General features: G+C 42.9%; 1 protein-coding gene across 1 annotated transcript in view; it reads right to left on the reverse strand.

Annotated features, from left to right (window-relative positions):
* Positions 1-27,920, reverse strand: part of DENND4A (DENN domain containing 4A) — a 2,763,357-nt gene that overhangs the window by 1,525,328 nt on the left and 1,210,109 nt on the right. Inside the window, exon 15 of the mRNA XM_044077857.1 lies at positions 5,190-5,287. Coding sequence (XP_043933792.1) covers positions 5,190-5,287 — 98 coding nt within the window. The remainder of the gene's footprint in view (positions 1-5,189; positions 5,288-27,920) is intronic.

Raw genomic sequence — 27,920 nt, forward strand, 5'->3', positions numbered from 1 at the left:
CTGGATCTACTAGCTCTACAGGTTTGGATAGGCGTGGCCAGGAAGAAATAATAAGACAGACGGCCTACTGTCTCTACGTCAGCAAGTACTCAAGCAGTTGCGGCTCCATTAAAGCAGAGAAATGGGCCTGATGATTCGAGCAGACATGTTACGGACATCAGATCTTCAAATAAATTACTACCATCTATTTCTACAAACGAAGGTCCGGTAAGTTAGACCTAAAGAAGTTAACTCTCAGCGTCCGTCTTGCAGTAATTTGAGGAATGTGACTGATACGCATTCTGCAGGCAATGCTACCGCTTTTTTTTATTGAAGAATCCCCTTCCTATAAGGGGACGCTCAAAGAACTGCAGTACACAGAGTCTGAGGATACCATTGAGTGTGGAAGGACAGAACCGGAAAAGGTTAAATCAGGTCTGATATTTAACATTTCTTCTCATCAATTAACTGATGCTCAAATGAGACTTCTGAATAAGGGCCCGAGTTTTGTTCCAGTTAAAAAGGCAGTATTAACTGATGTTTTAAAAGATTTAAAGTTATTTGGCAGGAACCTAATGCTAAGAGCTATGTTCTCCACAGCATTTAAATCTGAGAATAATGTTTTAAAAAAACAAGTGTTTATGTTCCCCCGAACAATGTCATTACTGACACTTTTGTTGAAGTTTGTGAGCATCAGATTAGAGAAGTTTTAAACTCTGACTATGAGTCTAATACTTTTGTCAACATGTGTAAAGATGATTTGGTTGCTTTAAATGAGCTGAAAATACTGAATTCTGTAGAAATACGTCCTGCAGATAAGGAAGGGGGTATTGTTATTCTCGATAAGGAGTTATATTTGAAGCAAATGCACCTGTTATTAAGTGATGCTTAGACATATCAGCTTATAACACAGACAGTAAAGAAGGCTATTATTGATAAAATCTCATTCCTTGTGTTCGATTTGATTACAGGTATGATTAATGAACCACTGTTTGACTACTTTAATGTCAGCCATCCTGTTATTCCCATTATATATGGGCTGCCGAAAGTACATAAATGTCTTCTAGCTCCACCTACGCGTCCGATAGTAACCAGCAGAGGATGGGCTACTGAGCCCTTGTCTATTTACATTGAGAAGAGTTTGCATCCTATTTTAGACACCTGTGATAGTGTTTTGAAAGACTCAAACATTCCTACAGACGCTTAAATTGAAATGGGATCCTATGTATAATGAATGTTATTTTGTTAATTAGATATACAGTCTTTACTTACTGTTAACCCGAATGAATGGGGGATAGGCAATGTGGAAATAATGATGAATGATGCGAGGTTCACCCCCACAAAATGTGCATTGATTTGTACCCTTCTAGATATTGTTTTGAATAACAATATTTTTATTTTTGGTAATGATTATTATATGCAGAAGGTTGGCGTAGCTATGGGCACAGCTTGTGCCAATAGCTACGCCAACCTATCCTTAGTGCAATGGGAACATTCATTTGTCTTGTCTAATGGAGTGTATGCTAGAAATATTGCCTGGTACACTAGATTTGTGGATATATTTCTGCTGTGGAAAGGTACTGAATGTGAGTTGAAGGAATTTGTTTTTTTAAATGGAACTACTAGTTTCCTTAAGTTCACGTCTAAACATTCTATGGATGTTGTTGATTTTTTAGATAAGTAAGGATTCTTTGAATGAAATTAAGGCACACCTCTATAGGAAGCCGGTCAGGAAAAATAACCTTCTTCGCAATGCAAGTATGCATCCCAACTATACTAAGCGTAATGTAGTGAAAGGACAAATATTTAGAGTGATGAGACTATGTAATGATGATAAAGAACTCCATAATGCACTTTTAAGTTTGAAGTCAGATTTCTGTGAAAGAGGATATAAAGGTCATATTATTGATCGTTATATAAATGAGGCATGGAGAGCCAGGGGTGATCGCTGTAAACTCTACTATAATGAAAGATTGGCTGGAGATCTAAGTAGTACTACAGATACAGGTTCGAATGCCAGGAGAAATGATTATAAATTAAGGATGCCTCTAACATTCTCTAGTAACATTAGCTCAGTATGTGATGTTATTACCAGAAATTGGGGTATTTTATCTACTGTTGATGGTTTAAAGGATGTTATAAACAGTAAACCAGATTTCACGTTTAGTAATAATAAAACATTAAAGAGTCAGCTATGCTACAGGTTTGATGGCTCTGTTCGCAGGTGTCAATCAGAGTGGGAACATACCCATGCAGAAATTGTACAGCATGTACACATATTCATCCAGGCGTTACCTTTACACATCTCCATTTGGGTTTTAAGTTTACTAGTAATTTTTATGTAGATTGTAAGACACCCAATGTTGTTTATTTTGCATATTGTACTACTTGTTTCTCATACTATATTGGTAAGACAAATAGGCGTTTCAAGAATAGGATACTTGAGCATTACAGAGATATTAGGAATTGCAAAGAGAGCAGTGCCCTTGCTGTACATAACAAAAATGAAGGTCCTAATCATATTTTTAATTTTTTTTGTATTAGAGGTATTGTGCGAGAATAGGAGAGGAGGTGACCTAGTGAACCAGACTGAGGCCTCGGAACAGAAGTGGATTATGCTTTATGCTGCAGATAAACCACCAGGCCCCAATAACAAAGTGTCCCTAAAACCTTTTTTAAAATCCCGACCACTGAAACATTAGTTTATTTATTTACTATTTATTCCTCTTAGTACTTTTTATATCTGAGACATGTATTGCAGCCTTATGTGTTTTATAAAGCTTTTAAAGAATGTATTTTTCATGATATTTCCTATGATGTTTTTAGATGTCACTGCCTCTTTAATGAATTCTCTTTTACTAGTGGGGCTCTTAATTGGAGTGGTATAAATTTAGTGAATGAGTTTGTTCTTATACTCTGATGAAGGGGTTGTATCCTTGACAGCACTTACTCAATAAAGTCTACAGCCGTGGTACAGTGTGTGCGTTCTTTTTCTCTTGGAACACATGCTGCTCTGTTTTTTTTCTTTTCTTATTACTTTAGGTTTTGCATTCTTCTCATTCTTAAGTTAGACGTCAGTCTTGCACACTTCCATGCCATCAGATAGAAATTTTAAATCCACATTCAATTACTCACTTGCATGACATGTGTATGGCTTTCTCTAGTGTCAGAACTGATTCTCAGAAAAACCTAGCCACACACAATCTATACCTGATATCTAAACTGCATAGCTATCCAAATTACTAATCATGTGCCCTATGTCTAAGTTCAGTAACATACGCATCAATAGTTTCTTGCACGCCTTTGTTTTGGGCAGAAAATACTTGTCTTTAAAAGGGTAGACTCCCCTTTGGCTCAGAATATGCCTGGGATTTATTTTTCAGCACTTCTTCTTTTCTCCTCCTACTTCAAAGCAAAAGTATTGAATAACTAAGTAGCTTCAACACCAGCAAAATGAAGAAGCACAGCACACTGGACTTTCCATGGTTTGTACTAAAGCCACTCACATTACAATAATTCACATTTTGAATCCATAGCTTCCAGTGTTCTGCAAGGTACTTCAGTAGTTTAAAAGATGCTGGAGGTTGACCAGTCACCACATCAAGCCAAAATTCTGTAACTAACATAGTAAAACTTGATGTCTGGTTTAATGTATACAACTCAGGGGAAATGTGTGCTTTTTTGCATTTTGTGAGCAAGGTGACAGTAGCTGGCTTGAAGGGTCTACTTTATTCCTGCAAAAGTTGAATCAGTCGAATACAATTTGCGTGACACATAACGAACGAAACACGAGTACGTCGAACGCACTAAATGGCGAAAGTGGAAATATCGAATTTGCATAGTTGGCCCGTCTGCAGATTAGCTCCGTAAGGTAAGTGTGTGATAGTTACGGACCTTAGGGTTAGGGAGGGGTTAAGGATAGTGCATAGATAGCTGTGCATGTAGGGTTTAGTATAGGGTTAAAAATAGGGTTTTGGTGCTTCACTTTAGGGTTAGAAGTAGGGTTTTGGTTAGTGTGTGTATGTCTTGTTTTTTACTGTGTTTCGGTAGAAAGTATGTTGCGGGCAGTGGGGTTGGCCAACTATAAGAGATCGAGATTTCGAATTTTGTGGTGTAGTGCATTCGACGTTTTCGCCTTTCGCTCGTTATGGTTCACGTGAACTGTATTCGAATGATTCAGCTTTCGTGGGAATAAAGTAGACCCGGCTTGAAGCGTATTTATGGAGGTGGAACTTGTGAAAAAAAAAAAGAAAGAAACCAGCGTCTTTTTGAAATTAAATAAAGGACAAATTCTGTGATGAATTCTATTCAGAGACAATATTCAGTTTTCAATACTCAAGCTATGACATCAGTGAGCAGAACAGTAGCAAAGGCATCATGTCTAAAAATGAGACTTGAGATGGACAAAGTTGGCTCTTCACAGCTCTACCTAGACCTGCTAAGACCCACCTAGTCAGGTGATTTGAATATCCAAGTCACTTCACTTAAAGGTGTAGTATGTAAATCACAACTTTTGTGTCAACATTTTTTTCCCATGATTTCTGATTAAATGCCAAAGTTCCACCAGGCATATGACATGCCTTGGGGAAGTCACTCAAATTGTGCTCCAGCATCTAACAGGCTTCAGTATGTTTTTTCTCTGCAATCAAAGAATACAACAGAAATGTTTGGTAACTAGCTCTAACCAAGAATATTTCAAAACTCCCAAAAACAACAAATTTAAAGGAAAACAGAGCCAGTGTTAGTTACTAGTCAGCCAGAAAATTTATGGTGTTTGGTTCTGATAAGGGATAACACAGCCACTAATATTTTACAAACTGCTAAGGCTTGAAGATCATTTTTTCTGCAGTTAACCTGGGCCTTCATCCAAGACCCATGCTATAGAGTCAGGTAAGCAGAATGCTAGCTGCCGCCAATTTCCCTTTTTGTGCTTGAAATAACCTATCCCATCTGGTTACAGACTGGCCTTACCCATTCCATGCTTGACATTTATATATTACCCCTAATGAAAATAACTGGGATCACCCATAGTTAATTTGAGGGGTTTTATGCATGGGATAAAGCATTTAGAAAAAAATGGCTATGGTGTTTGCTGAAGGTTAATTCTGAAGCAATTGCCCAGATTAAGCAGTGCCTATTGTTATCAGTATTCTAAAAGGTAGACATATTCATTCTATATTTGCACATATAAAACATCATGCTCCACTTACCTCTCAGTTGTTGGTACAAACTGCTCAAAGAATTTAACAAATTTTTACAAGCCTTCTTTGGTAATACTTTCCATGTTAAATTCCTCCTGTCTTCAGTTCTTTAAAAAAAACACAGACATATTAAAGCACATCCCTGCTTAACTATCGAGTACTTATGAATAATTTATTTATTTTTGATAACCATATGTAAGAACTGATCATACATAAGCAGTTTTGTATACACAAATATACAATAACTTCACATGTCTCTATGGGTACATAATCACAGGTGCACACGTATATTCAGGACAATTATAGTTGTGTGAATAAACTCACCATAACAGCATAAGCCTGAATAATAACCTTACTTCTATAAGAACTGTAAAGTACAGTTGCGTACACTTACCATAAATGTAAATGTTCGAGTGTATTCACTGTTGCAGTCATTACATTTGGGTAATCTGCTGGCAGGATGCCCTCAGTCGGCCTGAATTCCAAAGTCTTGCGTCCTGCGTCAGTTGCTGTCTTCTCTTCCATGACGTCAGGTAGTCAGGGTATAAAACATGCAGCCGACGCCATTTTCTTTAGTTTTTCTTGCCCCCGATGTCAGGTGCCCCCAAAAAGGTAGCAATATTTTATATATATTTTATATATATATATATATATATATATATATATATATATATATATATATATATACACACACATACATCAATATAAACTTTAAGTTCATCTACAAGCAAATACACCACATAGGTTGTAGAAGATAGAAAAGGAAAGATAAACTGTAGAATGACAGGGGGATGGCAGGAAGGTAACCTGGACTGCAACAGTGAATACACTCGAACATCTACATTTATGGTAAGTGTACACAACTGTACTATGTTCATCGGGTTTCACTGTTGCAGTCATTACATTTGGGTAGAATCCCAAAGCTATGGTTAGGAGGCTGGAGCTAAACAGCATTAGGTGCGGCTATAAGGCCCTGCAGCACTGCAGTGGAAAAGCCTGCCCTGGACTTAGAGTAGAAAGGCAAATGGTAATGCTTTGTAAAGGTGTGAACAGAACTCCAAGTAGCAGCCTCTAGAATGTCTTTGGTTGGTACTCCTCTGAGAAAGGCTGCTGAAGTAGCTGCAGCTCTGGTGGAATGAGACCTAATGCCCTTGGGCACAGGTTTACCATGGTGGAAGTAGCAGAAACGGATGCAGTGGCTTATCCACTTAAAAACTGTCTGCTTTGAGATAGCCTTTCCTTCTGATCCTGCAGCATATGACACTAGTAATTGCTCAGTTTTTTCTTAGAGCTTTTGTCCTGCTCAAGTAGAATTTTAGTTGTCTGTGTACTTCCAAGGAATGCAGAATTCTTTCCCCTTTGTTCTGCGGATTTGGATAAAAAGTTGGCAGATGAATTGTTTGGTTAAGAGCCACAGTGGAAACCACCTTAGGCATAAAAGTAGGATTTGTCCTCAGAGTCACCCTGTCTGGGTAAAATATGATAAAAGGCTCTACAGCCATGAGTACCTGTAGCTCTGAAACTCTTTTTGCTGAAGTAATTGCTAGTAGCAGAGCTGTCTTCCATGACAACAACTTTATATCAGCGGTAGTGGAAGGTTCAAACGGAGGCAAGGTGAGCTTTTCCAACACATAATTGAGGTCCCATGCAGGTAATGGTGATCTTCCAGGAGGCCTTAGGTTTTTGGCTCCTTTAAGATACTGCTTTAGTAAAGGATGAGAAAAGATTGGTGGCTCTGTATTGTAATGAGCCGAAATGGCAGAGGCATGGATTTTGATTGATGAGAAAGATAGGCCTTTGTCAAGCATCTCAGTTAAGTATTGTAATATCTGAGGAATATGTGGTTCTGCTGTATCAGTTCCTTGTGCTTGATACCAAGCACAGAATCTCTTCCATTTGTCAGCATAAGATTTTCTACTACTAGGCCTTCTGGCTTCCAAAATGACATCCATCACAGCTTTACTGAGAGGTGTCGTTCGTATGATTACAAGATTAACCATGCTGCCAGGTTCAGAGTTTGTAGTTGATTGTGCAGGATCTGATTGTTTTGCTGGGACAGTAGTTGTGGTCTTTGAAGCAAGGTCCAAGCTGGATATTGAGACAAGTTCCTTAGGATTGGGTACCAGTACTAGAGGGGCCAGTCCGGGGCAATTAATATCATCTTTGGCATCTCTTGTCTGACTTTTAGGAAAACCTTGGGTAGAAGAGGCAGAGGAGGAAAGGCGTAAACTGACAGGTTTTTTCATCTGAAGGATAGGGCGTCCACTTTCCATGCTTGTCTGTAATAAGTCCTTGTGCAGAATCTTTTCAATTGATAATTTTGAAGAGAGGCAAATAGATCTATGTCTGGGCTCCCCCAATTCTGTGTTATCAGGCTGAATACTTGTGGATTTAGTTTCCACTCGTGAGGATCCATAAGGTTTCTGCTTAAATTGTCTGCCAGAGTGTTCTGTTTTCCTGGCAGGAATTGAGCTTGAAGATTTATTTGGTAGGACAAAGCTGTGTCCCACAGTGCCATGGCTAATCTGCAAAGGGGGTATGAGTGTGTGCCCCCTTGCTTGTTTATATACCACATGACTGTGGTGTTGTCCGTCTTTGTCAGTAGTTGTCCTGGATGAAGCAAGTCCTTGAAGGCTGTTAGGGCATTTTGAACAGCTAGCATCTCTTTCTGGTTGATATGTAGATGCATTTGATTTGGTGCCCATATGCCCTGAATGCATCTTCCTGCCATGTGGGCCCCCCAGGCATAATCTGATGCATCTGTTAAGGTTTGGCTGGCGGGGGGTAGAGTGAAGGGCCGTCCCATGTTTTGGTGACAGGCCTTTGCCCACCATAGAAACTCCTGTGTGAATGTTGACTCCATAAACGTTTTAGGTACCTCTGAAGTTTCCTCATATGTAGTCTTGCATATGGAATTAGTAGGATGTAGGATGCAGGATGCCATGAAGCCCAGAGCTGGCAGAATTTGTCTTGCAGAAGACTGGGTTTTTGTTGCCATCAGTTTGAAGTAAGTAGTCAGTTGCCTTTGTCTGGCGTGAGGTAAGCCATCTGGGCAGTTGTATGCAAGCTTGCGCCCAGGAATGTTATCTTTTGAGAGGAAACCAGTTGTGATTTCTTTTCGTTTATTGTGTACCCTAGGCATGCTAGAAGTCTTTTCACAAACGCCAGGTGTCGTAGAAGAGTATCCTTGTTCTCTGCTTGAATGAGACAGTCGTCCAAGTAAGGATATATTTGAGTATTTCTTTGTCTGCAAAATGCAATTACTGGTGCCAGGCACTTTGTAAAGATCCTGGGCGCAGTAGATAAGCCAAACGGCAGTGCAGAGAATTGGCAATGCACTAAGCAAGCCTTGAATCTGAGGTATCTTCTGCACGGCTGTCTTATTGGGACATGCAGGTATGCCTTTTTAAGTCTAAAGTCACCTGCCAAGCATTCTTGCCCAGCATGGACAGAAGCTGCTGCAAAGTGAGCATTTTGAATTTTGGAATTTCCAGGTATGTGTTCAAAATCGATAAATCCAGTATTGGCCACCAGGCCTTGTCCTTTCTGGGTACCAAGAACAGTCTCGAGTAAAAACCTTGTCCTTTTTCCTGTTCCGGTACTGTCTGAATGGCCCCCATATCCATGAGGGACGTAACCTGTTTCTGTGCCTCTGCCCATTGTTTTTTTTGGCAAGTCTAGCCAACCATCTGTCATTGGCAGAGTGTGGAAATGGAATCTGTATCCCTGTGATACGATGTTCAGTACTCACTTGTCCTGGGTTACTAACTGCCAATTTTGAGCAAAAAGTGCTAATTTTCCCCCTATGAGTGCTGCCAAAAGATAAGTGCTTGATGTAGGCAGAGGGAAGTCACTGGGATTGCTTTCTGTAGGTTTGCGCTTTATCTCCTCCAGATTTGGAGGTGGATGAGACCCATTGCTTTGACCTGTAATGAGTCTTGAGCCTGGTACCTGGAACCCTTAGGGCGTCTGGATTTGCCCCTTTGAGCTCTGTCTGACACAGGAAAGGACCAATTTTTTGTAGGCCAGTGTCTACTGAATCTAGGTGGCTGCACTTGTAAGAAATCTTTAACAGTTTGCATAGATTTAGCTTCGTCTTCCATTTTCTTTAAAGCCTCTTCTGCCTTAATACCAAACAGAGAATCATGCTGTAAAAGTGCATCTAGCAATTTAGCTTTACCATGATCACGCAAATTTTGTTCCTTTAACCAGGCATGCCTCCTAATCACAGATCCAGTACCTGTGGCCCTGCAGGAGGCCTCTAAAGAATCAAAACCACATTGCAAAGTATGCTTTCCAACTTGTTCAGCTGCATGCAATAATTCCTGCAATTCCTTATTTTCTGCGCATTCTGAAATCAACATAATTTTATGTTTCAGCAATCCCATAACATGTTGTTAGTACTTAAACATATGAAATTGACAGTTTAAGGCCCTGATTGCCACGGTTGCAGATGTATAAACCTTTTTTCACCATCTCTCCAGCGCCCTTGAATTTCTATCGGAGAGGGTAGGGTTTTTTGCTGTTGAGGCCTTAACTCCCTTTGAACCCTGTGAAATAGTTTCAGGATCAGCAGGGTTTCTAAATAAAAATTTATGAGAGTCAGGGACCCTGTAATACCTGTCAGGCTTACTGGGAGCCAGAGGTAGAGTCAGGGGTCAGGCTTGACTCCGAGAAAACATCATCCACAATGTCTAACACAGGGGGGATGCCTAAAGGCTTGTGCTGAGGGAGGAGGTGGAAATCCCTGAGCCTATTTTTTTATTCTGAGAAGTCTTGACTCTCCCAGTGGAAATGCTCCCTCAAAGTATGCAAGGTTTCTCCAAATGAATAATCCTCAGGAGGAGATGCAGATGGAATAGACTCTAGACTCCACAGCATCAGAATCCTCATAGGGAGGTAAAGATAATTCCTGATCAGAAGAGGAATCAGAAGAAACAGAAACCTGATCTGAAGGATTCATAGTCAGTGTCTTGCCTAGGCCTCTTATCTGGAGGGGCATGGGTACCCCTGATCAAGGTAATAAGGTTTTCAGCCATTTTGATCTGTTTTTTAGGCATAGAGGCCTGTGCACGTGGCTCAGGCGTCGGTTTTTTAGTTTCAGAAGGTGTCTTTGCCTTTGGTATTGCAGCTTTCATCGGTTTGATATAAAAATGCTGAGGTCTGAATACACCCTCAGAAGCCGGTGCCTGCTCAGCGGCTCCAGACCCATCCGAGGGAGATACATCTGTCGGTCCAATACCTTGAGTATCTTGCGGCATGCCGGACTCCACATGGGTGTCGGTAGAGGCCTGTGAGTCGAAGGTAGCGGGTATCAGGGGCTGTGAAAGCACCTGAGTACCGGCGACTGGCTTAGGAGAAGCTTCGTCATTGGTTTTGGATCTTGACTGCTTTTCTCTGTCCTTTTCTTAGCGTTTTTTATGTACTCCGGTAGTCGGATTGCTATCCGACGACATCTCTGGGTAGTTAAATCTGTTTCCAAAATACTTAGATGCAAAAATATACCGACGCTTAATAGTGTGTTGCTTAAATCTAGCACAAAACTGACAGCCAGGCACGTTGTGATCAGGGCCTAGGCAAGGAATACAGTATAAATGGAAATCCTTATGAGGTATTTGCTTCCCACAAGTAATATAATTATTAACTTTTTCTGACATTGGTAAAAAGCAAGAAAAAAGTTTCCCCAACGGGGTACTTAGCTTTATTGAAGACTTCGGTTCTGAAACTCAAACGCGAATATTTCAGTAGTCGGCCGACCGGCACTTGTGAAATGCTTCTGCTTCGGGCACCATGCGGCAAGAAAGACTAAAGAAAGTGGTGTTGGCTGCATGTTTTATACCCCTGACGACCTGACGTCATGGAAGGGAAGACAGCAACCGATGCAGGACCCAAGACTTTGGAATTCAGGCCAACTGAGGGCAACCTGCCAGCAGATTACCCAAATGTAATGACTGCAACATTGAAACACGAAGAACATCATGGTTGGGACAGAACCAGATGTTAGTCCCCTGTTCAGATCATTCTCTACAACTGGATGTCCATATAACTGTATGGCTGCACCCAAGCACCATGGCCATTACAAGGATCCCACCTCTGCTCTTTCTTATTATGCGGGAATGACAGTTACACTACCAACAAATAGTCTTGGATAAGAATAAAGGAGCAATGAAATCCTGAATCAAAACAAGACACACATCTCTACAGATCAGAAACTGTACTAAAGGAGAATGCTGAAAAGCACTAAATATCACTGATTAACAAAATCAGGATGAATGAATGGAGGAAAGGATAAGAAGTGTCAAACTAATGCAATGAAAAAAGTAAAGTTGTGTACACTTACTATAAATGTAGATGTTCAAGTGTATTCACTGTTGCAGTCATCACACTTGGGTTATCTGCCTGCAGGTAGCCCTCAGTCGGCCCGAATACGAGAGTCTTAGTATTTCTGCGTCAGATGCTGTCACTTCTTCCAGGACGTCAGGGGTATAACACATGCAGCCAATGCCATTACATCAGTTTTTCTTGCCCCAAATGTCAAGAGCCCTCAAACAGGGAGCTAGTATATGGTGGTGAACACCACCAGTAAAAAGTAAATACCAATGCCATTAGGAATGGCCATAGATAGGAGAGGTAGAAAAACAGAGAAAACCAGGGGGCTGGAGATAGGGAAACCAGGACTGTAACAGTGAATACACTCAAACATCTACATTTATGGTAAGTTCACACAACTTCACTATGTTCTTCGTGTTTTGCTGTTGAAGTCATCACACCTGGGTTGATTCCCAAAGCTGAGGAAGGGTGGAGGCAGTCAAGATGCATTAGGGCTGGCTAGTAAGCCTTGCAAGACTGCTGTAGCAAATCCAGCCCTGGATTTGAAAAAGATAGGTAAGTGGTAATGCTTGGTGAAGGTGTGTACAGAACTTCAGGTTGCAGCTTCCAGAATGTCCCTGGTAGGGCCTCCCCTGAGAAATGCTGTAGAGGTGGAAGCAATCCTAGTGGAATGAGGTCTGATCCCCTGTGGGGTAGGTTTTCCATGGTGCTTGTAGCAGACATGGATGCAGTGTGTTATCCATTTGGAAATGGTTTGTTTTGAAATGGCCTTACTCTCTGCCCCTGTAGCAAAGCTGACTAGCAGCTGGTCAAATTTTCTGAAAGGCTTAGTCCTGTCAAGGTAGAACCTGAGCTGTCTGTGCACGTTCAAGGAGTGCAGGATCCTTTCCCCTTTATTCTGAGGGTTAGGGAAAAAGGTTGGCAAATGGATGATGTGAAGACTGGTGGTGAAGGCTGCCAGCCTAGCCAGATAGAACTGTGCAAATAATTCTGTCATTTGTAAATATAAATGTAAACTACAGGCTTGTTGTCTTAAATGTAAAGAAATACTTACATGTGGAACTGGAAATAAATGTGATAACAGTGCACTCTACAGACCAAAGTAAAGCATGTGGTGACCCTTTGAAGTAGACAGTGGTGCTGAAAAGTCTAGATGAATAAATTATTTGTATTGTTTTAACCAAGAGTTAAATTGCTAGATTTAAACATGCAAATGTGCTTTTATTGCTCTGTTCCTGACCAGCTGCAAGATAACAAAAGAGAGATGTTAAGAATGTAAATGCAGTTAATGTGTAGCCTGGGAACTCAAGGAAAGTGAAAGAATGGTGTAATGTTTATCAGTACTGCAATTTCAATTTAAATAAAGAATCAGAAGGCATTAAGCATTTGTGTCTTGATCATCCAACTCACAGCACTGCCTCTTGCTCACATGAAGTTTCTTATCCTTGTGTTTTCTTTTAGAGATAGTTAGAACTAGAAAGATTACACTGTGTTTTTCTGTGATGTCAAACCTGTACTACTGAATTATTTTAAGTATTTCTGTGTGATCTCTGAACTCTTGACTAGCACTGAATGTGTAGTAGAAAGTATTGTCTTGTGGTTTTAAATATTTATTACCAACTATTTTAAAACCTTTTAACTGTGGCTGGTTTGTGTAGAGAAAATTTAAGCTCTAGAGTACACTGCATATTTATAGAGTTTACTGTCCAAGTCACTCCAAATAATCTTAGTCACACATATCAATTGGATGATAACATTGCACAGTAATAACTGGACACCCTTTTAAGGGCCTTTGGGTAGCTGATAAATATTAGCTGGGTGGTGGCAAGTGGTACTACCGTATAGTCTGAGTAAAAGGGGCACAGCTGGAGAACCTGTGCCAGCCTTCCCCAGACGTGTCTGTGTGGTTGTATAAACTCTTATCTCAAAGTGTGTGTGTGTGTGTGTGTGTGTGTGTGTGTGTGTGTGTGTGTGTGTGTGTGTGTGTGTGTGTGTGTGTGTCAGCTACTTGGGCAGGGACAAGAAGAACTGGTTGGACAGAGAGGGTGCTGGAGATTTTAGCTTGCCCAGCTGGCTGACATCTGGACCTTAAAGCTGTGCTAGTAGGGAGTCTTATTGGGGACCTGGAGAGCAAGAGATCGACCAGCCCCGGACTGCCTGTGATCTCTGTGTGCTCTTAAGGGAAATTGCACTTCACTGTGTGTATTTTGTATCCTTTCCTCTTATACGAGATGCCCTCTCTGGTGTTAGTGGTGAGGATTGAGGCTCCTTGATTGCTGGGCCAGGGCACAAGTGTCACAGAAAGATTAGTTTAGAGCCACATTGGACACCACCTTAGGCATAAAGGACGGGTTAATCCTGAGGGAAACCCTATCGGCATGGAAAATAAAAAGAAGTTATGCACTCACCATAACGTTCCATGTATGTAGTCCATCTCGCCGAACATTATTACACGTGGGTTCGGAGCCGATCCTCGGCTCCAACTCGGCCACTTAGAAAGCATGAAAACTTCTGATTGGCTCGTGGCTAATAGGTATCCCATGATGCATGCGCACATTCCCCAGATCTTGTTTGCTACTAGTCTACCAGAATCAGACATGAAAAAGGAACAAAGGTCCGGAAGAATAAACTGTAATAAAAGGAGCCCTTGTGGCAAAAAAACACTATAGACAGGGAAAAAAAACTGTATCCAGATCCTCCAGGAAGAGGGCTGGTGGGTGGGTTCATAGTAATGTTCGGCGAGATGGACTACATACATGGAAAGTTATGGTAAGTACATAACTTCTTTATGTTATGCAGTCCTATCTCACCCTCCATTATTACATGTGGGACAGTGTCCCTAGCATCTTGAATGGGAGGCTCACTGGAAGATACTCCTGAGTACCGTGGAACCAAACAAAGCTCTACCCCTGGAAGTTGAATCCAATTTATAATGGGAAATGAAGGTATGCGGGGTAGCCCATGTTGCTGCTGCACAAATACTATCAATAGGTGTCCTGGCTTGGAAAGCAGCAGAAGTAGAGAAGGACCTGGTGGAATGCGCTTTAACTTTAAAAGGTAACTCCTTTCCTTGAGAACTGTAAATAAAGGAAATACAACTAGAGATCCAGTTCGAAAGTGTAACCTTGGAAACTGGCAAGCCCATTCTCGCCTCAGCAAAGGAAATAAACAGCTTTACTGATTTTCTAAATTCCTTGGTCCGGTGGATATAGAAACGTAGTTGCCTGTGTTCATCCAATTGGCGGAACGTATACTCTGCTTTGTTGGGAGTGATTAGGGAAGAACACTGGCAATTCAATTGTTTGGTTTAAGTGAAACTGAGAACAGACTTTAGGAATAAAGTAAGGGTTGGTCTGGAGAGAGACCCTATCTTTGTGAAAAATTAAGTATGGAGGTTTAACAGACAGAGCTTGTAATTCAGAAACTCGCCTGGCTGAGGTTATTGCTACCAGAAAAGGAGTCTTCCAAGACAGAAACTTCAACTGACAACTATTGGCTGGCTCAATGGGTGGCAGAGTAAGTCTAGACAGAACTAAATTCAGGTCCCAAGGTGGAATGGGGTCTTGTACAGGAGGTTTTAACATCGTGGAACCCTTAAGAAAGGATATGCACAGTTTGTGAGACATAAGACTGGAATTATTAATCCCCACATGAAAATTAGATATTGCTGCTAGTTGAACTCGGACTGTAGCAGCCGCTGAACCTTGGTGAAAGAGTTCAGAAAGAAACTCTAGAACAATAGTAATGGGGGCTGTAAATTGATCAACTTCTCTATTGTGTGCCCATATGAAAAATCTCTTCTATTTACTATGATACAATTTTCTGGTCGAAGGCTTGTGAGAAGAGGTAATAATATGAGTTACAGCTGGAGACAAATCATGAAGCCTGACTAGTGATGGAACTGGAGCAGCCATGCTGTCAGTTTGAGAGTGTGGAGACTGGGGTGGAGAGAACCTGACGTGTGTCAGAAGGTCTGGCACTGGGTACAGCATCCATGGGCAGTCCAACAGGTGAGGCCCAAGAAAAGGGAACCAAATCTGGTGAGGCCAGTAAGGGGTGATGAGGATCATCTTGCTTCCCAACAGCATTGCTTTCTGTATGACATTGGGAATGAGTGGAAAAGGATAAAAAGCATAAAGGAGTCCCGGGGACCAATCGTGGACTAATGCATCTCTTGGAGACTCCCCCGGTGGGGGGGATGAGAGAGAAAAAGGTGGTGCATTTGGTGTTGATGGGACAGGCAAAGAGGTCGCAGCAGGGCTGTCCCCATTTGGGAAAGATCATACTGGCTATTTTCTGGTTCAAGGACCATTTGTGAGGTAGCAAAACTGCCCTGCTTAGCTTGTCCGCTATTACGTTGCAAGTCCCCGGGATATGCGTTGCAATGAGAAAGCGTTGGGAAGAAATTGCCCAATCCCAAACTCGCATGGCCTCTCAACATAAGGGGTATGATCTGGTTCCTCCTTGCTTGTTTAGACACCAGACAACCGACATGTTGTCGGTCTGGATAGCTATCGTCCCTAGAGGGAGAAGGTTGTGAAGTGCTTGCAATGCTAGAAGCACCGCCTTCATCTCTAGGACACTGATATGCAGATGGGCCTCCTGCTCCTGCCATGTGCCTTGGACAGTCCTGCCAAGATAATGCACCCCCCTCACCCTATCTGAGAGGCATCCGTGGTCACAGTGGCAATGGGTTGGTGTGGTACAAAGGGAGTCCCTGTGGTAAGATGACCTGGTTGAATCCACCAACGTAGGTCCTTTCTGCAAGAATCTGTAATCAGGATCTGGTGATGTAGGGGCAACTGTTGAAACGACCACTGGGATGACAGGAGCCATTGGAGTATTCTCATAAGTAGTCTTGCTAAAGGTACCAAGGTTATGGTTGATGCCATAGTCCCGAGAAGCTGCAACACCACCTTCACTTTGACTCTTTGAAGGGAAAGTATTCTGTAAATTTGTTGCACACGATTCTGTATTGTCTGTAGGCAGTCTGGCTGACATCTCGACTATGTCTAGGTTTGCTCCTATAAAAGTTATAGACTGAGTGGGCAAAAAACAGGATTTTTTCCAGTTTATCAAGATTCCCAACTGGGAACAGAGCTTGATTATGGAACCTCTTGATTGAATTAGGCAATGCCTGGTGGTAGGGGGTCAGGAGCCAATCGTCCAGGTATGGAAAGACTTGGATTCCCTGACGCCGCAAATGAGCTGTGACTACTGCCATGCACTTGAACACCTGGGGGGCTGTGGTGAGACCAAAGGGCAGCACCCGAAACTGGTAATGACTGGCTCCCAGCCAGAAGCGTAGGTAGCTCCTTGAAACTTTGTCCATCCTTATGTGGTAGTAGGCATCCTGGAGATCTATTGAGTACATCCAGCTGTCTCTCCCCAACAAGAGGAGTATGTATTATAGAGTGACCATTTGGAATTTTAACTTTATTACATGCTCGTTTAACCTGCTGAGGTCTAGGATGGGTCTCCAGTCCCCTGTTCTTTTTGGAACTAAAAAGAACCTGGAGTATCTTCCGAATCCTGTCTGGTCTGTTGGGACATTTTGGATGGCTCTTTTTAATAGCAGCTTTTCTATCTCTATAGCCGCTTGATCCCTGTGATTGGGTGGTACATCTGGGATCCTTTTGGGAGGGCGTGGAGGATGGGAAAAGGGTATAGAGTAACCTCTGGTAATGATGTCGTGTACCCACTTGTCTCAAGTGAGATTTAGCCAGGCTTCTGGGTACAAGGACAGGCGACCCCCGACCGGCTCCAGAGACGCACAGTCAGGTTCCACATCAGGAACACTGATAGGGACGGACACAAAAGGAATCGCAACCTCCCTGATTTGAGACCCAAAAGCCTTCAGGTACACTGACTCCTCATCCGAAGGGGTAACGGTGAGCCAGCCGCCTCTCTGCCTGAGGAACTCCAAAATGTCTGCAAAGGAGACATCTTCAGAGGACGACTTAGGGGACCCCTCCGACTCATCAAGGTCAGTGTCAGATGTGACAGACTCATCAGGGGAGTCTACATGCTTCCTCTTACATGATTTCTTCCGAGGGGGCTCCTCAGTGGGGTCTTCTGGGGAGGTCTTGGAAGATCGGGGACCACCCAAACGGGGGTCCTGAGGCTTCGAGTCTCTAGAATCCTGGGGGAGAGAGGATGCTGAGACCGTAGTTGGCACTTGAGGGAGTATAGCATCGGTACTCCTACGTGGTATGGATGAACTATCCAACAAGCTCCTCATCTTCACGAAAACCGATTCCTCCGGCTCCAAATGACGCCCCGGCTCCGAGGAGAGTGTAGGTGCCGATGCCGCCAAAGGAATCGGCTCCGAGAACAATGTAGGGTCCGAGTTCACTCAGGCCAACATGCCAAGAGGAAGACTCGGCACCGAAGAGGTTCAGTTCCAAGTGTTCCCCTCGGGCCCGACCGAAGAGCTTCGGACCCTAGACACTCTGGACTGCGCCGACAGTGTCGGAGCGGCGCTCGGCTCAAGACAACCACCCAGGGTGCTGGAGCCAACGATACCACTATAGTCAGTACCGACAGCATCGGCTCCAAAGGCCCAATCTGGGTTGGAGGAGGAAAAAGAGCAGGGTCGGTAACAAGAGTCGGCTCCAAGACAGAAGTGGTCGGAGCCAATAAAAATTTTGGAAAGGCAGACGACTTAAGGAGTCTGAGCACCACTCTCTCGATGTCTTCTCCAGAAAAGCTCCTGGAGGATATGGAGGACAGTGTTGGGAGACCTCGCTCTCTGTAATATAGGTGATTTTAAAGTAGGGGAGTCCAGTGGAACGTCTCTAGACCGGCTCCGAAGAGGACTGCTGGTGATCGGCACCGAAGCACTGGGTATCGACACTGCAATGTCTGTGTCCAGAATCTCGATCGGCTCCGAGGACAGTGGAGCCGATGAGACAGAGACCATCTCCGATTTAGGTAACTTCTGTGGAGGTTCAGAGACAGAAGTTAAGGCTGGAGAAGGCCTTTCGGAGGTTTTGCCCTTATCTTAACCAGAAGAATGCGACCTGGCAGAGGAGGACGAGCTGGCTAGGTCTTCCTCGAAAGAAGGTTTTAACAATCCTTTTAGAATCAACTTATTCTTCCGTTCGTGGAGTACTCTTGGACTAAAGGAAAGGCAAAAGAGACAAGTCCCTTGAAGATGTATGGCCCCTAAACAGTACACACAGATGCTATGTCCATCAGTAATGGACATTTTTTGAGAGCATTTAGTATACTTTTTATATCCTGACTGTTTATGCTCTTTATGTTCCTTAGACATAACGGCAGTCTCAATAGGCGATTGAAGAGAAAAAGCAACACACTCACTCCACAAGAGAGGAACTAGATCCTCTAACTTAAACAGATCTAGTCCTATTTCTCACAACAAACAACCAAGGGAAGTTTTACTAGGTTCTCTAACTTAAACAAACCTACTGTAAAGGAAAGAGGAACAGACTAATACCTCTAAGTAAAACAGTTTAGTAAAAAGCACACACTCATGGGAAAACACACACAAAAAAGGCCAACAGGCCCAAAAGTTTATAGCAGAAAAGTCAAATCCAGGAAAAAGTCAAGTCCAGTTAAATTGACACAATCAGTTATCACAGTAAGGCTAACAGCAATAAGAAAAGCACTTCACAAGAAGTTAAAAAACTTCTAACAATCAGAATAATAAAGAATTAAATCACTTAGCCACGGCCAACCAAAAGAAGCTTCCGACTGAAGATGCGGCAAACGAGATCTGGGGAATGTGTGCGTGTATCATGGGATACCTATTAGCCACGAGCCAATCGGAAGTTTTCAGGCTTTCTAAGCGGCCGAGTTGGAGCCGAGGATCAGCTCCGAACCCACATGTAATAATGGAGGCGAGATAGGACTACATAACATCGAAGGGTTCCACAGCCAATAGTGCCTGTAGCTCACTCGTCTTGCTGAAGTTATGGCTAAAAGCAAGGCTGTTCTCCAAGAGAGGAATTTTAATTCTGCTGTGGCAGCAGGTTCAAAAGGTGGAAGAGTCAGCTTTTCCAGTACAAAGTTAAAGTCCCAGGCAGAGGTGGGTGCTCTCCTAGGGGGCCTTAAGTTGTTACCCCTCTCAGGAACTGTTTGATGAGAGGGTTAGAAAATAGAGGTGAGTCAGTATTATAATGAGCTGAGATGGCAGAGGCATGAATCTTAATGGAGGAGGAGGATAGGCCTCTGTGGAGTAGCTCTGCTAGGTAATCCAGGATTAGAGGTAAGGACACTGCTGTGTCCTTCCCTTGACACTGATTCCAAGAATAATATCTTTTCCACTTTTCTGCATAGGATTTACTAGTACTAGGTCTTCTGGCTTCAAGAATGACATAAAGCACCTGTTTGCTGAGGATTGCTGGTGGGGTATTCAAGGGATAAGCCGGGTTTGCAATTGTGGATGAAAAATCTGTCCCTCCTGCTAAGACAGCAGGGTAAGAGTCTGGTGAAGTTGCCAGGGTGGCACTGTTGTCAGACTGCATAAGAGTGGGTACCAGTGCTGGCATGGCCAGTCTGGGGCAATATGAATTGCCCTTGGCCTGTCCTGTTTGATCTTAATTAGTACTCTTGAGACAAGGGGCAGAGCGGGAAAGGCATAAACTGAGAGGTTTTCCCATAGAAAGGATAGGTCATCCACCTTCCAGGCCCTGCTGTGAGGGTTCCTGGTGCAGTATTTGCTCAACTGGTGGTTCTCGGGTGAGACAAAGAGGTCCACCTCTGGATCAGAAGGTTGAAGGTGTTGGGCTCCAATTTCCACTCGTGTGGGTCTAGGAGATTTCTGCTTAAGTCGTCTGCCAGTGAATTTTTGTTTGCCTGGCAGGAATTTAGCTTGTAGATGCACTTGGTTGCTCAAGGCTGTGTTCCACAGGGCCATGGCTAACCTGCAGGGTGGGTAAGAATGGGTTCCCCACCGCGTGTTTATGTACCACATAACTGTGGTGTTGTCTGTTTTTATAAGCAGTTGTCCTGGAAGGATTAGGTATTTGAAGGCTGAAAGAGCATTCTGCATAGCTAGCATCTCTTTTTTGATTGATTTGCAGGAGAATCTGACCTGGGCTCCAGTGGCCCTGAATGCATTTATCTGCCATGTGAGCCCCCCCCCCCCCCCCACATGCATAGTCTGATGCGTCTGTTGTCAGGGTTTGAGTGGTGAGGGGTTGAGTGAAAAGCAGTCCCTTTGTTGTGGCTGCATGCTTCTGGCCACCAAAGGAACTTTGCCCTTAGACATGGTATGATTGGAATGACTGTTTCCAGGTTCTGAGAATGTTGGCACCAAAGACTTTTTAAGTACCACTGAAGTTTCATCATACACAGTCTTGCATGTGGAATTAGCAGAATACATGAGGCCAAGAACCCTAGGGCTTGCAGTATTTTCCTTGCAGATAGCTGGGTTCTGGAGGCCATTTGTTTAAAGCAGTTTGTCAGAAAGACCTATTTTTCTGAAGTGAGAAATGCCATCTGGGAAGTTGTGTCCAAGCTTGCTCCCAGGAATACAATTTTTGACTAGGCACCAGTTGTGATTTTTTTTTCATTGATGGTGTACCCCAATGAAGTGAGAAGGGTTTTTACAAATGCCAGGTGATGAAGTAGCAATTCCTGACTGTCCGCCTGAATCAGGCAGTCGTCCAAGTATAGGAAAATTTGGATATTTCTCTGCCTACAGTATGCAATGGCTGGAGTCAGGCACTTTGATTTATAGTGCAAAGAACTGATAGTGCATTGAGCCTGCCCTGAAATGCAGATACTTTCTGCATGACTCCCTTATGGGAATGTGCAGATAAGCTTCTTTTAAGTCTAGAGTGACTAACCAGGCATCCTTGGCTAGCATAGGGAGACGCTGTTGCAGGGTAAGCAACTTGAATTTTGGGACCACCAGAAAGGTGTTGAGAATTGATAGATCCAGCATAGGGCGCCAAAAGCCCTCTTTTCTGGACACCAGGAAAAGTTTGGAGTAGAAACCCTGCCCCCTTTGTTCTACTGGAACAGGTTGAATAGCTCTGATATTGAGCAGGGAAAGTACTTGCTTTTGAGCCTCTGCCCACTGGTTTGGAGGAAGGTCTGGAAACCCGCTTGAGGTTGGCAGTGAATGGAAGTAGAATTTGTACCCCTGGGATACAATGTTTAGGACCCATCAGTCCTGAGTAATGGACATCCAGTTTTTTGCATGAAGGGCAAGTTTTCCTCCTCGGGGCACAAATAATTGGGCAGGGCTGGGAAGGATAACTGAAAAGTCATTGTGAACTTTTCCTTAAGGAGCGGCTTATCACTCCCTGTTTTTGAGGTGGGGGCACTCCATTGTTTAGATCTCTGTATACCCTGAGACTGTAGTCTGGTTGCACTTGTAAGAATTGGCAGTTTGCATAGATTTAGCTTTTTCTTCCATCTTTTTAAGAACTTTTTCTGCTACGGTGCCAAACAAATAGTCCTTATTTAAAGGAGCAACAGCAACCACTAAGCGAAAGAAACAGCAAAATACAACCCAAGGGTGATCCACAAGTTTATTTGTAACAAGCTCTCTTCCTCTGACGTCTCGGCCATAGCCTTAAAGGAGTAAAGAACCATAGGAGCACACACATTTTATATACGAACAAACAACAATAGGATAATTAATTAATTATCCACTTAAGAATTTTTTTATCAAACTAATACAATAAAACAATAACTGTATTAGTCTGATAAACAATTTCTTATTTAAAGGAGCGTCTAGTAATTTGGATTTGACATGATCTGGCAAGGTTTGTTCCTTCAGCCAAGCAAGACTTCTCAGTACAGACCCAGTGACTGCAGCCCTGCAAGCCACTTCTAGGGCATCAAAGCCACACTGTAAAGTATGCTTACTAACTTAGTTTGCAGAATGCATAAGGTCTTGTAAATCATTATTTTCTGCACAATCTGGAAGTAACACCATTTTGTGTTTAATTCCATAATATGTTGTCGGTACTTCAACATGTGAAACTGGTAATTCAATGCCCTGATGCCAGCAGTTGCAGAGGTATATACCTTCTTACCCAATCTGTCTAAAACTCTGGAATCCCTGTCCGAAGTGGTAGGATTTTTGGCTGTAGTAGCATTAATACCTTTAGGTCCCTGGAAAATGGTCTCTGGATCAGCAGTAGGATTCTTGAAGAGAAATTTGTGGGAATCAGGTACTCTGTACCTGTTAGGTTTCCTATGGGTTGGGGTAATGTATCAGCAGTAAGGCTGGATTCCATAAAAACATCACCTACAACATCCAGGACAGGGTGTATAGCTAGAGGCCTGTACTGAGGCAACTCTAAAAATTCTCTGAGTCTCTTTTTGGACTGAGGGTAGTCTTGGCATTCCCAGGAGAAATGCTTTCTTAAAGTAAGCAAGGTTTCACCAAAAGAAAAATCCTCTGGAGGGGAGGCAGAGGGAATGGATTCCTCTGCATCTGAATTCTCATAGGCTGATAAGGGCATGTCCTGATAATCAGAAAGGTCACAGTAATCGGACTCCTGGTCTGTAGAATCAGAAGGAACCTCAATTCTTTGTCTCTTAGCAGCGGAAGGATGGCTTCCCCTAATTAGGGTAACAAGGTCTTCAGCCATTCTAAGCATTTGTTTTTGTGACATGGGAGCTTTAGCATGCGCTTTGGTTGTCGGTTTTCGAGGTGTAGTGCATACTCTGGGCCTAAGAAACTTGGTAGTTTTGGCTAAAAACAAAGTCGTCGGTTTGATTTGAACATCGTTAGGTCGGAATACACCCTCATAAGGCAGTGCCTGCACAGCGGCTCCAGACCCATCCAAGGTAGAGACATCCGCAGGTTCCATAGTCGAAGAAGCATCTTGCGGCATACCGGACTCAGAATGGGTCTCAGCAGAGGCCTGCGAATCCATAGAAGCGGGTATCAGGGGCTGCAAAGGCACCTCACTGAGTTCCGGCGGACTGGTGACTAGAGTAACGGAAGCGTTGTTGGCAGTTTTGGACCTATGCAGTCTGTCTCTGTCTTTATCTTTACATTTTTTTCGGAAGATCGGTAGTCGGATGGCTTATCAAAGCCATTTCAGAATGCAGAGAACGAGAGCGAAGAATTTATAGGCAAAGATAGCCCGACAACGAATGGTTTCGGGCGTTAAGGCACAAAACCGACAGCGAGGGACTTCGTGGTCTGGGCCTAAACAGGTGATGCAGAAAGAATGAAAATCTCTGTGAGGTATTTGCTTTCCACAGGCAAGACAACTGTTAACTTTTTCAGACATTGGTTAAAGCAAGAAAAAAGGATCCCCAATGGGGTACTTAGCTTTAAAAGACTTAAGGATTATAAACTTGAAAACGAAAATTTCAGGTAGCGCCCGACCGGCACTTGCGAACTGCTTCTGCTTTGGGCTCCTCCTCGGCAAGAAAGACTGATGTAATGGCATAGGCTGCCTGTTTTATACCCCTGACGACCTGCCGTCATGGAAGTGACAGCATCCGATGCAGAAATACTAAGACTCTGGTATTTGGACCGACTGAGGGCTACCTACAGGCAGATAACCCAAGAATGATGACTGCAACAGTGAAACACGAAGAACATTGATGGGATACACAAAAATCTTTAACTGGTACAGGAAAAACTGTATAGATATAGTCATAGGACCTATAATCTGTGCAGGAACAGGGAGGCAGAAATTGGACCCTTTCCTGTAGCAGTGATCCCATTATTCAAACCCTACTCCTGTAGTTCAAGCACTGATACAGCAGTACTACACCCATCAAAATGATCACTGATGCAGAAATCTCAATTTGGTTAGGAATGTACAAAATAGTGTCCCCTCAGTTACCAGTTGTGAGTGAACTGCCGACACCATACCCAGGAGAACAGCTAAAGCAAATCCTGGTCTGCTTTGAGATTGGACAGAAAGGTTGCAATGTCTAGAGAATATGTGAATTAACAAACAAAAGCCTCACAACAAATGCTTTCGGGCAAATACATATATACACACACACACAAACACACACACACACACATATATATATATATATATATATATATATATATATACACACACACACACACACACAGATAGTTAGATATACACTAAAGATAGTAAATAAATTTTGTGTGAGGAAGGATTCCCCAAAATCAGACTTGCTTATCTGGCAGAGAAGGAGCTGAAGGTGCCAGCTTTACTCTTGCAAAGACTCTAAGCTGCTTCTTCAAGAGGCAAGAAGAAGGTATTGAAGACTTTCCACTTGCTACTGATTTCACCTCCACAGGGATGACCAAGCAGCCATCAGAGTGGAAGTAAGGGAGGGAGCAAGATCTTTTAGAAGCTGTTCAGTTTGTGTGTCCTGTGAAAAACACGATCAATGACTACTGCAGAAGTGGAAAAGATGAACATCCTCAGCAACTGTCTGCAAGTATTGTAGTTATGAATACAGAAAGAGACATCTTTCATGGCTTAGGCCACCAACTATTCTGCATAAAAGGAAGATGATGAAGTTTGTCAAACCCAGTACAGGTTCCTGCTGTTTTCCCTTCTGTGCTACCAAGAAGAAATCTAAACAGCACACATCAGAAGGGTGCTGGTTGAATAGTTTGAGAAAAATAGAAGCTGGTGATCCATGGAAACAGTTTCTTGAAGCTGGTCTTCTTAGTTTTCAAGGACTAGCCCTGGAATTGGAGACGGACACAATTTTTTGCAGCAACCTTGGCAGATTAGTTGTCTGGCCCATTGTATCAAGTAATGTTTGTGTCTTTCGGCTTTTCCCGGTTAGGGGTCGCCACAGCGGAACTCCGGTCCGCTAATGATTGGCAGTTGATTTTTACGTACCGGCTTGCCAGGCCCGACGCACAACCTTCAAGGAAGGTACGCCGATTCACGCATGTCTCCACGCAGAAGACGCTCTAGCTGAGAATCGAACCGGACAGCGTCTTTCTGTGAGGCGACAACGCTACTGCAGCACCACAAGTAATAAGACATCAAATTTTAATCAGTTGAGAGAAACATTCTCCTAAATGTTTGGGTTTGTGACAGGAGACACAGGTGAACAGTGGCAGAGTTCATCACAACTGCCTTTCTTATTGAAAGTTTTGAAGCTGCTGTTCATTCCCTCCTCCAGACTGACGCTGCTTAAATTACATTACATCTTGAATGCCCTCTTTTGGTTAACAATGTCACTGTAGAACTCCACAATATGTGCCGGATTGATAGTGGTTATGATGGCTAAAGTAGCAGAGATGTACATTCCCTTTTGAACTTTTCAATGATCAACTCTTTTTAATATAATGAAACTGCCAGGAACAGCTGTTTTCTTTGCTTCTTAAGAGTGGACACATCTATACAAGCAAAGTCAGTTAATTATAAACAGAGATGTACTTTAGTCCTGAGCCTGAAAAATGTCAAGTTTATTTTTTGTTCCACATATAAAATTGCGTTCTAATGAAAACTTCAAGAAAATTACCAAACTGGAGTCAATAACGGGAGAAAATACTAGTGTGAAGGCTCCACCAGTTAAGCATAACTAATGTTAGGAAAGAACAGATGGTTAAAATGTTCTTCCATGAGGTTTAGTTTAAAGTATAGCTAAATTAAGTGCCTCCTAAAGTAGCAAAGAAGAAGAAAAAAAAAAAAAGTCTTCAACCAAATATTAGTTTTAAGACAGATAAGAGATCCAGTTGGAGTTGATGAAGATAAATCTTCATCATCCACATCCTTCTATGAACTGGAAGGAGGGAGAGTAGAAGCTCTTTTACTCTCTGATCACACCAGAACTGGAAAGTCCAGGAGATAAAGATAACTGTCAAATTCAGTGGAGTAAAGAATTCCTTTGCCAATGTGAATAATGATGCAAAAGTTAACAAATGTGCAACAATCAACTTTTATAATTCTACATGTGGACAGACGAGAAATACCTGAATCTAGTATCAAGGAATAAAGGAACATGGGATTCACAATGCAACTTATCTAAGGAATACAGACAGAGTACAACTAACAAATGTTAAGGATAACATTCATGATCATGTGAACACTGCAGGATACTTGGCTCACTACTTTCTAAAATATTTTCAGTTTTTTGTTTATAAGTTCATGCTTGCTCAAACAAGAGAATCAAACTCTGCACCTGGTGTCTGTGAGGCGAATACCTTAACCATTATTTGAACACCCAACCCCCACAGTCCAACTTCTATGCCTGACAATGTAGCCAGTTCTTGCTTTACTGAAAAGGTGATATACTTTCATTACATCACCTTGAAAACTACTAACATCAGACATCTTTTTGTTCTTAATAAAGCAGCACAAAGAAATGCTGTGTAAAAGCTTATTATAACCATTGATGTCATCCTCTTCCATGTTGCAGTATTCTGTACAGTTGGGTTTATTCCTCTTGCTACCCAAATGTCCAGCCAATATACAAAAGTTTGCAGTCATTGTATGGTGTGTGGGACGTCTGACGTGGCTAGCAGAGTGTGGGCCATAAAAGTGACGTCTGCGCACACCAGACTTCAGAACTGAGTGCCCCAGTTGGAACCAGTCCCAGAGAAGGCAGTGCAAGCCCTGTGCCATCCAAGAAAGGAAATGCCTGACATCGGGAGGGGTAGGTGGGAGGGGAAGGACTACTGCAACATGGCAGAGAAGGACATCTATGGCTATGGTAAACTTTTACACAACTTTTCCATGCCCTTCTATTCATATTCTGCAGCATTCTGTACAACTGGGTGAGTGCCAAAGCTCATTGTGAGGAAGGGGATGTTGGCCTAGAAGAATTCCCCAGGAAACCATGGAGGATAGCCCTGGACCTGGAATTCGAGTCTATTTTGTAATGCTTTGTGAAAGTGTGCACAGAAGACCAAGTGGCAGCTTCAAGAATAGTGGAAGTGTCCAGGCCTTTGAAGATGGCTCCAGGTGAGGCCATTGCCCTAGTGTAATGGGCTTTAACCCTGCCTCACAAGTGTTTACCATGGTGTGTATAACAATAGGTAATAGCCCTGGAGATCCAGGCTGAAATGGTCTGCTTAGTTACTGCTCTCCCCAGGGCCCTGGAGTGGGAAGAGACAAACAATTAGTCAGCCTGTCTGATGTTCTTGGTTTTGTGCAGGTAGAACCTGAGCTGTCTATGCACATCAAGGGAATGAAGTACTCTCTCACTGTCTCCCTGTGGATTGGGAAAGAAAGTGGGTAAGTGGACGACTTGGTTCAAGGAAAGGTCATTAACCACCTTGGGCATGAAGGATGGGTTGGTTCTTAGGGTTTGTGGAAGATGTGGAAAAGTGGAACAACCATGAGTGTTTGCAAATCAGAAACTCTTCTAGCGGAACTTAAGGCCACCAGCAGAATGGTCTTCCATGTGCAGTGTTTTAGGGAAGCTTTGTATGCTGGCTCAAAGGGAGGTAGTGTGAGCTTCTCTAAAACATAGTTCAGGTCCCGTGAAGGCAGAATGGGCTGCTTTGGTGGTCTG

The sequence above is a fragment of the Protopterus annectens genome, chromosome 7.part0 (assembly GCF_019279795.1).
Source record: "Protopterus annectens isolate FY-2018-M chromosome 7.part0, PAN1.0, whole genome shotgun sequence".
Taxonomy (NCBI): domain Eukaryota; kingdom Metazoa; phylum Chordata; order Ceratodontiformes; family Protopteridae; genus Protopterus; species Protopterus annectens.